The 16,402-nt window shown below is 40.6% G+C and overlaps 1 protein-coding gene across 1 annotated transcript in view; it reads left to right on the forward strand.

Annotated features, from left to right (window-relative positions):
- Positions 1-16,402, forward strand: part of srp54 (signal recognition particle 54) — a 40,543-nt gene extending 24,141 nt beyond the window's left edge. The window contains exons 11-17 of the mRNA XM_072267552.1: positions 5,739-5,839; positions 5,926-6,012; positions 6,097-6,170; positions 6,778-6,886; positions 14,847-15,017; positions 15,483-15,578; positions 16,059-16,402. Coding sequence (XP_072123653.1) covers positions 5,739-5,839; positions 5,926-6,012; positions 6,097-6,170; positions 6,778-6,886; positions 14,847-15,017; positions 15,483-15,578; positions 16,059-16,150 — 730 coding nt within the window. The 3' untranslated portion in view covers positions 16,151-16,402. The remainder of the gene's footprint in view (positions 1-5,738; positions 5,840-5,925; positions 6,013-6,096; positions 6,171-6,777; positions 6,887-14,846; positions 15,018-15,482; positions 15,579-16,058) is intronic.

Consider the following 16,402-nt stretch of genomic DNA (forward strand, 5'->3'; position numbering starts at 1 on the left):
AAGCTCTCCTATCCATTCAGGTTGATGTGGCACTTCCTCAGGTGGGTCTTGATACTGTCCTTGAACCACTTTTTCTGCCCTCTAGGAGTTCGCTTTGCATCCACAAGTTGGCCGAACAGGAGTTGTTTAGGGAGGTAGGAGGCAGGCATACTGATTCTGTGGCTGACCTGTCACAATTGATGTTGAGTCATGATTGTGGCTACGGAGTTAATGTTTGCTTCCTCCAGGATGCTGGAATTAGTATGCCTTGTTCTTCTAGCTAATTAAGAATATTTTGGAGGCATCTGTGATGGGAAGTTTCTAGGGATTTTATGTGTCTGCTATATGTTGTCTGTGACTCTACTCCATATAGCAAGGAAGGGAGGACTATAGCTTTATAGACCAGAAGCTTAGTGTTGGCTTTGATATCCTAATCTTCAAAAACCCTCTTTCTCAGCCTGGCAAAAGCTGCACTCACACAGTCTATTTTGCATTTTACTTCAAGGTCAATGTCGGCTCTTGAAGAAAGAAAGTTGCCAAGATATGAGAAATGATCAGTGTTCTCCAGAGGAATGTTGTCAATTTGGATGGTTGGAGGTTTAGAAGCTTGATCTGGAGCAGGTTGTTGCAAGATTTGGGTTTTCGTGATGTTTAGATCAAGTCCCAGGAACTTGTATACTCCGGCAAAGGCATCCATTATGCACTGCAGATTCTCAGTGAGCTGTGATGGCGTTGTTGTCTGCGTATTGGAACTCCATGACAGAAGTAGTTGACACCTTGCTGTTTACCTTGAACCTTTTAAGAGCCCTCCATCTGTCCTATAGAGAATCTGGACTCCTTGTGGGAGGTCTTGGCCTGTGAGGTGAAGAATCGTTGCAATGAAATGGCAAGCAGAGTTGGGGCAATGATGCACCCCTGGTTGACCCTGGTCTCAACTTTAAAAGGTGCTGTTTCAGAGCTGCTGTTGCTGATGACTGTTAAACAATGATAGGAGTGCAAGAGCTGCAGGATCTTGAGGTATTTCTCCGGGCATCCGGTTTTGGACAGTACCTGCCAGAGGGCAGGACGATTTAGTCAAATGCTTTTGTAAGGTCTATGAAGGCCTTATAAAGTGGGAGATTTTGTTCCCAGGTTTTCTTCTGCAATTAATGTGCTGTTTAAAAAAAAATCATATCAGATGTTCCTCTGGCTGGATGAAAGCCACACTGAGACTCAGGCAGGAGATCTTCTGCCAGAGGTGAAAGCCAGTCACATAAAATTTGGCTGAGTACTTTTCCTGTTGTAGAGAGGAGGGAGATGCCTCTATAATTTTCGCAATTGGCTTTGTCACTCTTTTTGATAAGTGTTGACAATCAGGGTGTCCTTGAATTCAGATGGAATCGTCTCCTGATTCCAGATCTTGACAAGCAGGTCATGAATATAATTTAGAAGTTCTGTGCCACCTTTCTTGAGGATTTCTGCTGGAATTCCATCAGGTACAGTGGCCTTGTTTCTCGATTTCTTGCAAGCTGCCTTCACTTCGTAGATACTAGGAGGCTTACTCGTGTCTTCATTCATAGGTTGTCGTGGGAGCTGGTTGATGACTTCAATGTCTACAGTAGTGTTATGATTAAGTAGCTCCTGAAAGTGTTCCTTCCATCGAGAATTGATGGTATCATTGTCCTTTAGAGGCCTTTGTCCATTTTTGGAGAGAAGGGGGTTTAGGCCATACACTGCCTTGGTGGCAATAAAGATACCCCTGATACAACTCTTTGCATTAAGAGTTTGTATTGACACTTTTGTGTTGTGCAGTATAACTTTGTATTAAGTGTGTTCCAAAATTTAACACTGTAAATTTTAACGTTGTTTTGTCTTGTGGTAGATTTTAAAAATATCCTATTAGAGAAATACAGGAAGTTTTACAGGAAGTTAATACATTTTGAGTGATATCAATAAAGTTAAGAACTAAATTTGAAGTAGGCAAATAGAGCAATAAGTATGAGTTTTAAATACAAAAATGTTTCAAAATACATTTATTATCAAAGAATATGTAAATTAATCAACCTTGAGATTTGTTTGCTCCCAAGTAGCCACAAAGTAAGAAACCCAAATGAACCCAATTAAAGAAAAAAAGTAAAAATAAAAGACCAACACCCAATATGTAATGAAAAATCTAGATGAATTAAACTAAAAATAACTATGACATGTAAACATTCAGTGGATCCATCAGTAAAAATAAGTCTAAAATGTGAGAATGAATTTCTGAAAGTTGAGATAAAATCAGTAGAGTATAAAAGGAAGAATGATGGAGATGAGTTGGATCAAGAATTGGCTCAGTTTGATGAATCAATATGAAATGTGTGTGTGGGGTGGCTTGGGTATAGGGGTGAGAGCGTGTATGTGAGGGTTGTTAATTGGTAGGGGTAGTGGGGGAGAAGTCAGAGGCACAAGAAATCCTATTAATTAGTTATGTTGATAGTTGTAAGATTAGAGGGTGTTCCATACAATAACTGTTTTCATAAAGAAAAACTACCATAACCTACAAAGTTACAAGTGAGTTGAATAATGAAGAAAATTATTTTCTTCAACCTGTAATAAATTAAAACCACTACATAGCTATAAAATGAAGGAAAAGCCAACACAGCTTTGGAAAAGATTTCCATGTTGTGAAGAATGCTTTGAGGATACAGAATTTGTTTGATGAAATGCTGCAGTGGATGTACTGTACATAAGCATTAAGAAAGCCTTAAATAAATTACCACGTACAGAAAATTAATAGCTATGGAAATAAGCTAGCCATATAATTTCAGTTGTAAAATTAATTAGCAGGAAATGTTAATAATTGAAGATTTTTTTTGTATTTAAGTATCCTAAGAGGTTTCTGTTTTGGTACTGCTACTCCTTGTATATATGAAATATTTGAAAATTGGGCTGCAGCGGTCAATATTAAATTTGCAGGTACTAAAGCAGGTAGCATTGCAAATAACTGTTTACGCCGGATTCCAAAGGAGGACTTTGATAAAATGGTGCGCTTGGCAAATGAGTGGCAGTATTTTTAGTGTATTTTAAAATATATTGCCAGTATTGTTTTAATATACAGTATATTTAGCAGATTGGACTGCGTCTGAGGGCCAAGGAACGCTGTTAATGTTTCAGGTCAAAGAGCCTTTGTCAGAACTAGAATTGTCATAGTTTTGTTGCAATAATGGGATTCATGTTTTTCTAGTTGCCTCCTGTTGTCTTTACATTCTTATAAGGCTTTAAGTCAGATCTTTTCCATATATGTGCTTTTTTTCCCAATTTACTACCTCCATTCATAATCTGGAGTATATTATATTTCTGAAAAGTACATGTCAGTTGTACTACATAGCATTGATGCCTTGTGGGTTACCCCTCCACAGCTCTGATTCAACTCAGTCTGCTCCTTTACTGGAGAAGCTCCAGTCCTGAATCCTGTCTCTGTAACCCTCGCCTATAATAATGGGTAGGTAATCCAAGCAAAATGGGGCCCTTTCATTGCACTGTACAGACAGTGACACATATGGCAGCACCTGTTGCACTAAGTTCCAGACGTAATGCTGTGGGAATGGCAGAGTAGGTAAGAATTTATTCTTTGTGAAAAGCTTTAGTGTTAGTCCATCTGCTGTCTGACTTCAAATTGTATTTTTAGATTTGTTCTCAATTATGCTTAGTTTTGAAGATCTTTTTAAGAGTGATTTTTTTTCTTTTCTGTGAATATAGCCTCAATTGAAAAGCTTGTTTTTTAAAATTTCATTATTAATAAACGTATTAGATCTTAATATATTAGCAACAATTACAGATGACCACTGCAGAAAGGAAGGGGTTTATGTTTCTTGACAATGATCTGTATTGCAATTTTCTGTGCATGCGTAAAGAAATGCAAGTTGGGGGAAAAAGTGTTGATTTATTTACTTTTTTAACATAAATTCTATGAAAAATTTTATTCATCTCAAATTTTGGGAAGTGATTTGTGAATTCTGTAATGGCAGTTTTCTGTAACCTGAGTGGATGTAATGCAGCGTAGAATGTAAAGGCAGTTGTGAAGTTTAAATTGGTATATTGGTCAGCACAGACGTCATGGGCTGAAGGATCTATTTTTCTCTGCTGTACTATGCTTTATGTTCTTTACATTCTGTTATAACTATCATCTATCACCATTCTTGCCTTATGAATTCCACATTTGATTAATGGAAACCAAAGATTGCTCAGATCTTAAACATCACTTTAGATCTGCACAGTCTTGCCACAAGGTAGCATTTCCTTACAAAATATTCAAGCTCTACATTTTTCATGTCATTTTCTCATTAGGTGAAAGCTGATGTGCAAAATTAAAGTTTGCAAAAATCACAAATTCAGAAGCATTTCACAGTAACAAGTATTAGCTTTATCAATAGTTTGCCTTCTATCTTTTATTTCCTTCAGTAAATGTACTCATCTCTGCAAGTCCCAAACTTGATGATTTTCCCAAAGCTACGGTGTTATCAACTGCAATTGAATTGTGCAATCTTAGCGTTATCTAATTGCAGAGTTCAGATGGCAGAATTGTTCAAATTTACTTGATATTTTTAAAAATTATTTGAAGAAAAGCTATGGCACAAACTTTAAGGGACGTATGTGTGTAAGGAGGAGAATGGTACATTGACACATAGGTACTGCAGTTATCTTGTAGATCTAGGAACCAGCTTTGATCAGGACTTCCGGTGCTTTCTGTATCAAATAGTGTGTTGTCCCCGTGACACTGTTTCCACTTGGTTGTTATGTTTTTTCCAAAGTTGTGCTAGTGTTTTAATTAACAACTGTAAATTACCCTATTGCAAGGCGTGGCAAGATAATTCGAGGGATGAATAGGTAACTGGGAAATAAAGGGTAGATAGAATCGCTTTTGACCAGCAGAAACTTGATGGTCTTTCTTCTATGACAGTGGTCCTCAACCACCGGGCCGCGAGGAAATGATATGTTTTGGCGACATGAGTCAGCTGCACCTTTCCTCATTCCCTGTCACGCACTGTTGAACTGAACACCACCCCCCTCTCCCCACCCCCACCCCCGGGTCAGCTGGTCCGCAAGAATATTGTCAATATTAAACTGGTCCGCGTTGCAAAAAAGGTTGGGGACCCCTGTTCTATGACATTAAGATTTTGAGAAAGTAAAGTACCAGCTAATTGCTGGTAAACATTAGCAACTTGGCAGGGTAAATCTCATTCTAATTTTACTTGATTTTTCTGAACTACGATACTGAATTGTGCAGTATATGGGAAATAGAACATAGAACAGTACAGCACAAGAACAGACCCTTCAGATCACTGTTATGCCAAACCAGCCAAAAAGTAAATCAAAACCCCCAAAGAACTAATTCTCCTACTTACACAATGTCTATATCCCTCCATCTTCCTCGCATTCATGTGCCTATCTAAACGTCTCTTGAGAGTTTCTAATATATTTGGCTCTAACAACAAACCAGGCAGTGCATTCCAGACATCCATCAGTCTGAGTTTAAAAAAATAAAATTACCCCTCACATCTCTTTTGAACCTCCCACCCTCACCTCAGTGCATGCCCTCTGGTATTAGATATTTTTATTCTGGGAAAAAGATGCTCCCTGCCTACTCTATCTATGCCTCTCATAATCTTATAAATCTCTGTCAGATCTCCCCTCAGCCTAATTATTTTGGTATTATCCAATTATTTTCTGTTTTGTGAACAAAATGTGAACATGAGAAAGGGTGAGCACATAGCAACATGTTCTATATTTTGTTGCAGAGTGGCAGCCACCAAAAGTCCAATAATTTTTATTGGTACTGGAGAACACATTGATGATTTTGAACCATTCAAAACACAGCCCTTCATTAGCAAATTACTTGGTAGGTTTCTTTATTATTTTTGCTGTTGTATATACTGTGTTTGTAAATAATATGTATACTAAAACTTTAATTTTCATACATTCCAGGTATGGGTGATATTGAAGGTTTAATAGATAAGGTAAATGAATTGAAATTGGATGACAATGAAGAACTAATAGACAAACTTAAACATGGTAAGCTTGAATCTAAAATATTGTGAGGGAGAAGAGGAGGATTTGAAACTAAAATGACTTAATGGCTTGCTCTCTCCTTTGTAGGTCAGTTCACCCTGCGTGATATGTATGAGCAGTTTCAAAACATTATGAAGATGGGTCCATTCAGTCAGATAATGGTGGGTTTTAAAATATTTTCTGCAGTTTAACTAGGTAAAGTGCATGTTGTAACAGTAAGTATTAAAGTAAAGAAAACATAGAACATAGATATCTACAGCACATTACAAGCCCTTCGGCCCACAGTGTTGTGCCGACTGTGTAACCTACTCTAGAAACTGACTAGAATACCCTGCCGCATAGCCCTCTAATTTTCTAAGCTTCATTGCCTATCTAAGAGTCACCTATTGTATTTGCCTCCACCACCATCACTGGCAGTGCATTCCACACACCCATCACTCTCTGTTTGAAAAAACTTGCCCCTGACAACCTACTGTGTACCTACTTCCGAGCACCTTAAAACTATGCCCCCTCGTGTCAGCCATTTCATCCCGGGGGGTGGGGGGGGAGTTAACATGGGCTCAATGATTTGTATCACATACTAGAAATAATAACCTCGTGTTCAAGAATTTATTGCCTTTTGTAACTGCATGTATACTTTGCATTGGTTATTTAGGTCAAATGTAAATGGCTCTGCCCCAAACATATTTATTTTGGAGGGTCAAAAATATTTTTCTGTAATTAATTTATTCCTTATGTCTAATTATCAATTATGTCTTTTTCTTCAAGGGTATGATCCCTGGCTTTGGAACTGATTTCATGAGTAAAGGCAATGAACAAGAATCAATGGCAAGGCTCAAGAAACTGATGACCATAATGGATAGTATGAATGACCAAGGTATACTCTATCTACTCTGTGCTTTATACTTTTAATTCTGTTAATATTACACAAATGTATAAATATGACCATGTGTGAGGCGCAGCAAATATTTATAAAAGGAAATAGATAATTGTTGCTTTGTGTAGGATATTACACCCTAAATGCTGGAGGAACTCAGCAGGTTAGGCAGCATCTGTGGAGAGGGATAAACAGTCAACATTTGGGCCGAGACCCTTCATCAGGACTGGGAAAAAAAGGGGGGGAAAGAAGCTGAAATAAGGAGGTGGGGCAGAATCATAATACAATAGAATTCACCCTGCAGTTTGAGAGGGAAAAGCTAAAATCAGTTATATCAGTATTATAATGGAGCAAAGGCAACTACAGAGACATGAGAGAGGTACTGGCCAAAGTTGACTGGAAAAGGACACTTCCAGGGATGGTGTCAGAACCGCAATGGCTGGCATTTCTGGGACCAATTTGGGAGGCGCAGGTTAGATACACCCCAAAGAAGTAGTATTCTAAAGGGAGGATGAGGCAACCATGGCTGTCGAGCAAAGTCAAAGACAGTATAAAAGCAAAAAAAAAGGCATAAAATATAGTAAAAATTAGTGGGAATTTAGAGGATTGGGAAGCTTTTGAAAACCACCAGAAGGAAGCTAAAACAGCAATAAAGATGAAATAATGAAGGAAAACTAACCAATCATATAAAAGAGGATACCAAAAGTTGTTTTTGGATATATGAAGAGTAAAAGAGAGGCAAGACTGAATATTAGATTGCTGAAAAATGATGCTGGAGAGGTAATATTGGTTGCGGGTGTGGTGGAAGGACAAAGAAATGGTGGTTGGACTTAAGTATATTGTGTCAGTCTTCATTGTGGAAGACCAATATGCCAGAAATTCAAGAGTATCAGGGCAGAAATGAGTGTAGTTGCTATTACTAAGGAGAAGGTGCTTGTGAAGCTGAAAGGTCTGAAGGACTACGCCCCAGGGCAGGCTTCTGAAGGGGGTAGTTTGAGAAATTGTGGAGGTAATGGTCTTTCAAGAAGCACCAGATCCTAGTATGGTTCTGGAGTACTAGAAAATCGCAAATGTCACTCTACCCTCAAAGAAGGGACGGAGGCAAAAGAAAGGATATTACAGGCCAGTTAGTCTGGTTTCAGTGGTTGGGAAGATGTTGGAGTCTATTATTAAAATTGAGGTTTCAGGGTACTTGGAGGCACCCATGATAAAATAGACTGAAGCCAACATGGTTTACTTGAGGAAATATTTTGCTTGACAAATCCCTTAGATTTGTCTGATGAAATAACAGGCAGGTTAGATAAAGGAGAGTCAGTGGATGTTGTTTACTTGGATTTTCAAAAGGCTTTTGACAAAAGTGCTGCACCTGAGGCTGCTAAACAAAATTAGAGCTCATGTTATTACAGAAAAGATACTAGCATGGATAAAAGACTGGCTGACTGGCAGGAGGCAAAGAGTGGAAATGGGGCCTTTTTTTTGGTTGGGTGGCGAGTAGTGTTCTGTAGGGGTTATTGCTGGGACCATATCTTTTCAGGTTGTATGTCAATGATTTGGGTGATGGAATTGATAGCTTTGTGGTAAAGTTTGCAGATGATACGAAGATGGGTGGAATGGCAAATAGTGTTGCGGAAGCAAGCTTTTTAAGAAGCACAGATTAAAAGAATGGGCAAAGAAGTGGCAGATGGAATATAGTGTAGGGAAGTGTATGGCTATGCACTTTGGTAGAAGGAATAAAGGCACGGACTATTTTCTAAATGGGGAGAAAATTCAGAAATCAGAGGTGCAAATGGACTTGGGAGTCCATGTGCAGGATTCCTTAAAGATTAATTTGCAGGTTAAGTTGGTGGTAAGGAAGGCAAATGCAATATTGGCATGCATTCATTCATTTCAAGAGAACTATTTATTGTATAAGAGCAAGGATTTAAAGCCTCAGCATTGCAAGGCATTGGTCAGACTGCATTTGGAGTATTTTGAGCTGTATTGAGTCTCCTATCTCAGAAAGGATGTGCTGGCATTGGGGAGGGTCCAGAGTAGGAAGAAGATCATTCATGACAATGATCCCGGGAATGAAAGGATTAACGTGTGAGGAGCATTTGATGGCTTTGGGCCTGTACTTGCTGGAGTTCAGAAGAATGAGTTGGTATCTCATTGAAGCCCATCGAATTTTGAAAGGCCTGGACAGTGGACGTGGAGAAGATTTTTCCTTTAGTAGTGGAGTCTAGGACTAGAGAAGGACATCCATTGAGAACAGAGATGAGGAATTTCTTTAGCCAGATGGTGATGAACTCATTGCCACAGACAGCTGTGGAGGTCATCATTGGGTATATTTAAAACAGAGTTTAATAGATTATTAATTAGTACTAACTCATAATAGTGTCTAAAGTTACAAGCAGCAGGCATGAGAATGGGGTTGAGAAGAATAATAAATCAGCCAAGATGGAATGATGGAGCAGTTTGGTGAGCTGAATAGCCTAATTCTACTCCTATGTCTTATGGTCTGTAGCTTATGGAAACATTGACTGTTTACTCTTCCATTGATGCTGCCTGGCCTGCTGACTTCCACCAGCATTTTGTGTGTGTTATGGAAAGGAGTACAGCTCACAAGTGATAGGTGAAGGGGAAGGTTGGTGAGTGAGTGAAGGAGGATGGAGGTGATGGGTGGAAAAGGTAAAGGGCTGAAGAAAAAGGAATCTGAGAGGAGAATTCATCATGGGAGAAGGGGCTGGAGGAGGCATAACAGAGAGAGATGATGGGCAGATGAGGAAAAGAGAAATAGGTGCCAAAATAGGAAGAAATGGAAAAAGATGGGGAGAGAGACAGAAATTAGAGAAATAGATTTTTGTGCTGTCAGATTTAGAGGCTACCAAGATGGAATATGAGATGATGTTCTTCCAACCTGAGAGTCTCCTCCTTATGTTAGACAGGAACTTGGCAAGTAGATTGCTTTGTTCTCCCACAGCTCCACTGATCCTGGTACATCTGAGCAGCACACATCAAAGTTGCTGGTGAACGCAGCAGGCCAGGCAGCATCTGTAGGAAGAGGTGCAGTCGACGTTTCAGGCCAAGACCCTTCGTCAGGACTAACTGAAGGAAGAGTGAGTAAGGGATTTGAGAGGGGGAGGGGGAGATCCAAAATGATAGGAGAAGACAAGAGGGGGAGGGATAGAGCCAAGAGCTGGACAGGTGATAGGCAAAAGGGGATATGAGAGGATCATGGGACAGGAGGTCCGGGAAGAAAGATGGGGGGGGGGGGGACCCGGAGGATGGGCAAGAGGTATATTCAGAGGGACAGAGGGAGAAAAAGGAGAGTGAGAGAAAGAATGTGTGCATAAAAATAGGTAACAGATGGGGTACGAGGGGGAGGTGGGGCCTTAGCGGAAGTTAGAGAAGTCGATGTTCATGCCATCAGGTTGGAGGCTACCCAGACGGAATATAAGGTGTTGTTCCTCCAACCTGAGTGTGGCTTCATCTTTACAGTAGAGGAGGCCGTGGATAGACATGTCAGATTGGGAATGGGATGTGGAATTAAAATGTGTGGCCACTGGGAGATCCTGCTTTCTCTGGCGGACAGAGCGTAGATGTTCAGCAAAGGGGACTCCCAGTCTGCGTTGGGTCTCGACAATATATAAAAGGCCACATCGGAAGCACCGGACACAGTATATCACCCCAGTGGACTCACAGGTGAAGTGTTGTCTCACCTGGAAGGACTGTTTGGGGCCCTGAATGGTGGTAAGGGAGGAAGTGTAAGGGCATGTGTAGCACTTGTTCCGCTTACACGGATAAGTGCCAGGAGGGAGATCAGTGGGGAGGGATGGGGGGGACGAATGGACAAGGGAGTTGCGTAGGGAGTGATCCCTGCAGAATGCAGAGAGAGGGGGGGAGGGAAAGATGTCCTTAGTGGTGGGATCCCGTTGGAGGTGGCGGAAGTTACGGAGAATAATATGTTGGACCCGGAGGCTGGTGGGGTGGTAGGTAATAATATGTTGGACCCGGAGGCTGGTGGAGTCAGGGCCCCAAACAGTCCTTCTGGGTGGGGAGGCAATACTTCACCTGTGAGTCGACTGGGGTGATATACTGCGTCCGGTGCTCCCGATGTGGCCTTTTATATATTGGTGAGACCCGACGCAGACTGGGAGACCGCTTTGCTGAACATCTACGCTCTGTCCGCCAGAGAAAGCAGGATCTCCCAGTGGCCACACATTTTAATTCCACATCCCATTCCCATTCTGACATGTCTATCCACGGCCTCCTCTACTGTAAAGATGAAGCCACACTCAGGTTGGAGGAACAACACCTTATATTCCGTCTGGGTAGCCTCCAACCTGATGGCATGAGCATCAACTTCTCTAACTTCCGCTAAGGCCCCACCTCCCCCTCGTACCCCATCTGTTACTTATTTTTATGCACACATTCTTTCTCTCACTCTCCTTTTTCTCCCTCTGTCCCTCTGAATATACCTCTTGCCCATCCTCTGGGTCCCCCCCCCCCACCCCGTCTTTCTTCCCGGACCTCCTGTCCCATGATCCTCTCATATCCCCTTTTGCCTATCACCTGTCCAGTTCTTGGCTCTATCCCTCCCCCTCCTGTCTTCTCCTATCATTTTGGATCTCCCCCTCCCCCTCCAACTTTCAAATCCCTTACTCACTCTTCCTTCAGTTAGTCCTGACGAAGGGTCTCGGCCTGAAACGTCGACTGCACCTCTTCCTACAGATGCTGCCTGGCCTGCTGCGTTCACCAGCAACTTTGATGTGTGTTGCTTGAATTTCCAGCATCTGCAGAATTCCTGTTGTCTGGTACATCTGAGGTGGTTTTGTGTGGATTTTTACACATTCTATCTGTATCACGGTGGATGTCACCAGGTGATCGGTTTCCTCCCACATGTCCTCATGATTGATGTAGAAAATTTAGCACATTTATTTAGCTGAATATAAATCCACAGCCGTAGTGAGATTTAAATCTATGTCAATGAATTTTTAGCTGGAGTTCTGAATTACTGGACTAGTAATTTATTCATTTTCCATATCTGATAAAAGGAGTAGACTGACCATTTAGCCCCTTTTATCCAAAATCAAAAGTGACCCTGAAGGCCTCCAATGTTCACTGTATAAATTGTTTCAACTTTAACCCCACCATCCCAATAAACAATTTTTAAAAATAAAGAAAATCTTTTTGATATCCATGTATTTACCACACACTTGTACAAGGGACCTTTACATCACTTCCACTGAGTTCATCAAATTTAGGGAAGAATGTATTTGCATACTGTAGGAGGGAGTGAAGAAGAAGTTCCTGAGACTTCTAATGCCCTCTGAACACAAGAATATCTTTTGTTATATAATATGTTAATAATACTCTGCATGAGATCATATAGACATTAAGAAAGAGGATGTGCTGGAGCTTTTGGAAAGCACCAAGTTGGACATGTCTCCTGGTTACTGTGGGAGGTGAGGGAGGAGATTGCTGAGCATCTGGCAATGATCTTTGCATCATCAATGAGAACAGGACAGGTTTTGGAGGATTGGAGCGTTGCAGATGTTGTTCACTTATTCAAAAAAACGGAGTAGAGATAACCCAGGAAATTAAAGACCAGTGAGTTTTAATTCAGTGGTTGGTAAGTTGATGGAAAAAGTCCTGAGAGGCAGGATTTATGAACATTTGGAGAGGCATAATATGATTAGGAATAGTCAGCATGGTTTTGTCAAAGGCAGGTTGTGCCTTACGAGCCTGATTGAGTTTTTTGAGATGTGACTAAACACATTAATGAAGGTAGAGCAGTAGATGATGTGTATATGGATTTCAGCAAGGCATTTGATAAGGTACCCCATGCAAGGCTTATTGAGAAAGTAAGGAGGCATGGGATCCAAGGGAACCTTGCGTTGTGGATCCAGAATTGACTTGCCCACAGAAGGCAAAGAGTGGTTGTAGATGGGTCATATTCTGCATGGAGGTCAGTGACCAGTGGTGTGCCTCGGATCTGTTCTGGGACCCCTACTCTTCGTGATTTTTATAAATGACCTGGATGAGGAGGTGGAAGGATGGGTTAGTAAATTTGCTGGTGACAGAAAGGTTGAGGGTGTTGTGGATAGTGTGGAGGACTGTCAGAGGTTACAGCGGGACATTGACAGGATGCAAAATTGGGCTGAGAAGTGGCAGATGGAGTTCAACCCAGATAAGTGTGACGTGGTTCATTTTGGTAGGTCAAATATGATGACATAATGTAGTATTAATGGCAAGACTCTTGGCAGTGTGGAGGATAGCGGGATCTTGGGGTCTGTGTTCATAGGACACACAAAGCTGCTGTGCAGGTTGACTTTGTGGTTAAGAAAGCATACGGTGCATTGGTGTTCATCAACCGTGGGATTGAGTTTAAGAGCTGGGAGGTAGTGATACAGCTACATAGGACCCTGGTCAGACCCCACTTGAGTACTGTGCTCAGTGCCTGGTCACTTCTATGGATATGGAAGCTATAGAAAGAGGAGATTTGCCTGGATTGGGGAGCCTTTTGAGAATAGGTTGAGTGAACTTGATAGAGGTGTACAAGATGATGAGAGGCATTGCTTGTGTGGATAGTCAGAGGCTTTTTCCCAGGGCTGAAATGACTAACACGAAAGGGCACAGTTTTAAGGTGCTTGGAAGCAGGTACAGAGGAGATGTCAGGGGTAAGTTTTTTTACGCAGGGTGGTGAGTGCGTGGAATAGGTTGCTGGCAACAGTGGTGGAGGCGGATATAATAGGGTCTTTTAAGAGGCTCTTGGATAGGTATATGGAGCTTAGAAAATTACAGGGCTATGGGTAACCCTAGGGAATTTCTAAAGTAAGTATATGTTCGGCACAGCATTGTGGGCCAAAGGGCCTGTATTGTGCTGTAGGCCTTCCATGTTTCCACATGAATAAGCAGACCAGAAATAATAAGGTAATAATAGACTGATAAAGGATAGGCAGGTGGAAACAAGGAACAAATAAATATATTTTGTAGGAGTGTCTAAATCTGTACTGGACCTTGGCTTTGCACCATGTACATTAATGAGTTGGATGAAATAGGAAAATGTTGTATGGGAAAGTTTGTATGTGAAATTTTGCTGTTGGCACTAAGTCAAAAAAATATATTTAATTGTGTAGTTGGGAACAGAATGTTGCAAAGAGGCATAAGACTTTCATAATGTAAAGCAATAAAAATGGGGATTGATTTTTGCACCTTATTCTTCTATTTACAGCTGTTTATTAGGAAAATATTCTTTCCATAATATACTATCCTCTACTTAGTGCATTTATCTTGAAGAAATTACCCTAAATTTATTGAACTACTTCATTATGTTACATTCTATTTCTCTAATTTTTACTAACACTTTACTATCGATTCTCTGCGATGTTCTATTAATATATTCTTTGCTAACTACTGTCTCCCATCAAATTCTTTGGTTCACATTATCTGAAGAAAAAGATGGAACAAATATTTTTGAAATGCTGTCAGATTTGGATCTCTGGAGGAGAGTGATTTTTGGGAAATGGGTCCAAAAGCCCAAAATGTAGCATCCAGGAATAAAATGTAATTGGATAATTGCCTTGTTATTCTTTATTCTGAGTAGACTAGAGTACGAAAGTTGGAACTTTCAACTGTAAAGACATCTGCTTCAAGTCCGTCTGGGTGATCCTCTGGATGATCGTTTCTTTGCAGATGAATACACACTAAGCTCTCAATGTCCCATTCTCATCAGACTGTGTGATACCAAGAGCTCAATGTTATGTTTCAGATCTGATCAAGGCTCTACATGAATGTGTTTTCAGTGGCTTGTGGATGGTGTACATTAACTATTGTATGCTGCTGTTAAAGAGAGTACATGGCTTAAGATGGGAATAGGCATCTGTCTTTAATAGTGTCAAATTTCTTGATTGACAAGTATAAATCTGAAATCGCGCAGCTTTAGGGAAATTAATGATGGCACTGATACTTTTTTTCCTAGAACTCGACAATAAAGATGGTGCTAAACTGTTCAGTAAACAGCCAGGAAGGATCCAAAGAGTGGCACGAGGAGCTGGTGTTACAACCAGAGACGTACAGGAGCTTCTGACACAGTATACAAAGTTTGCTCAAATGGTGAAAAAGATGGGAGGAATCAAAGGTCTTTTCAAAGGTATGTAGGTTTTGCAGGATTGTAGAATTCTAGAATAACCATGTTTCCTGTATCCTGACAACAGTGAAATAACAAGAGGTGTTAAACATGCTTTAGCATTCTCAGTATGATACTGAAAACTGCGAAAGGCAAAAACGATATCCGAACAGCTCAGTGGCTCAGCAGCTCATACTTCATTGCTCCACCAACTCGGGTCTAATTGTGGCCTCCTGTAGCCTCTCTGTGAGTCGCAATATGAATGAGCTGAATTGACAGGATTATTGAGAGAGCTGACACAGACTCAAAAGTTGAATGGTGACTGCATACAAGGAATTATTGAGAGAGTCATTGTGAACTAAAGCCAGTTTTTAAAAAGGGAATTACAGCCTTGATGTTTAATATGAGTATATATAACTTGATCTTTTACTCTATCTATTGTAAAATTAACTCAAGTTTTATTAACACCATTTTTTGGCTGGTGTGCAGGAGGGGATATGTCCAAAAATGTCAACCCATCTCAGATGGCTAAACTCAACCAGCAGATGGCTAAAATGATGGATCCAAGAGTGCTTCATCATATGGGCAAGTATCTCCATAATGCATTTTCAAGGCTTCTACCCATGCATACTTGCCTTTGCGTTTTAACTTCGGTTACAAAATTCCTGTGCAATAGCACTTAGGTTTTCCTGTTTAGAAAACCTATCAGATAAAACTGTAACACACATAAAAGTTGCTGGTGAAACGCAGCAGGCCAGGCAGCATCTCTAGGAAGAGGTATAGTCGACGATTTGGGCTGAGACCCTTCGTCAGGACTAACTGAAAGAAGAGCTAGTAAGAACTCATGTTTGCGGAGATAAAACTGTAGTGCATTTGTCATACTTATAGGGATAGGTGCCAGGACAAGTGCTACACTTGCCCCTGCACCTCCCTCATCATCATTCAAGGCCCCAAACAGTCCATCTAGGTGAGATGACACTTCACTTGCAAGTCTGTTGGGATGCAGCCTCCTCTTCATAGGTGAAATATTTGGTTGTATTAATTATATTTTTCTTTCCAATTTAGGTGGAATGGCTGGTCTACAGACTATGATGAGACAGTTTCAACAAGGTGCTGCTGGGAATATGAAAGGCATGATGGGATTTAACAACCTTTGAAACAAGTGCCATAAATAAACTTGGCAAATTTGGAAGATGAAAAATATAAACCTTTTTTCCTTTGGAAGGGGGAGGGAGGAAATAGTAGAGTTTTTAAACCTTAAAATTATTGAATAATATTGTTATATGATTGATTTCATTGTATTCTATTTGGATATGTTGAACAGGAAAAAGTAAAATCATTTAATGTAACTGCTGAAAATTCATTGCTCAAATAATATTGGGTGAAATAAAATATTCCTTTAGCCAATA

Source organism: Mobula birostris, chromosome 1 (assembly GCF_030028105.1).
Source record: "Mobula birostris isolate sMobBir1 chromosome 1, sMobBir1.hap1, whole genome shotgun sequence".
In the NCBI taxonomy this organism is placed as follows: domain Eukaryota; kingdom Metazoa; phylum Chordata; class Chondrichthyes; order Myliobatiformes; family Myliobatidae; genus Mobula; species Mobula birostris.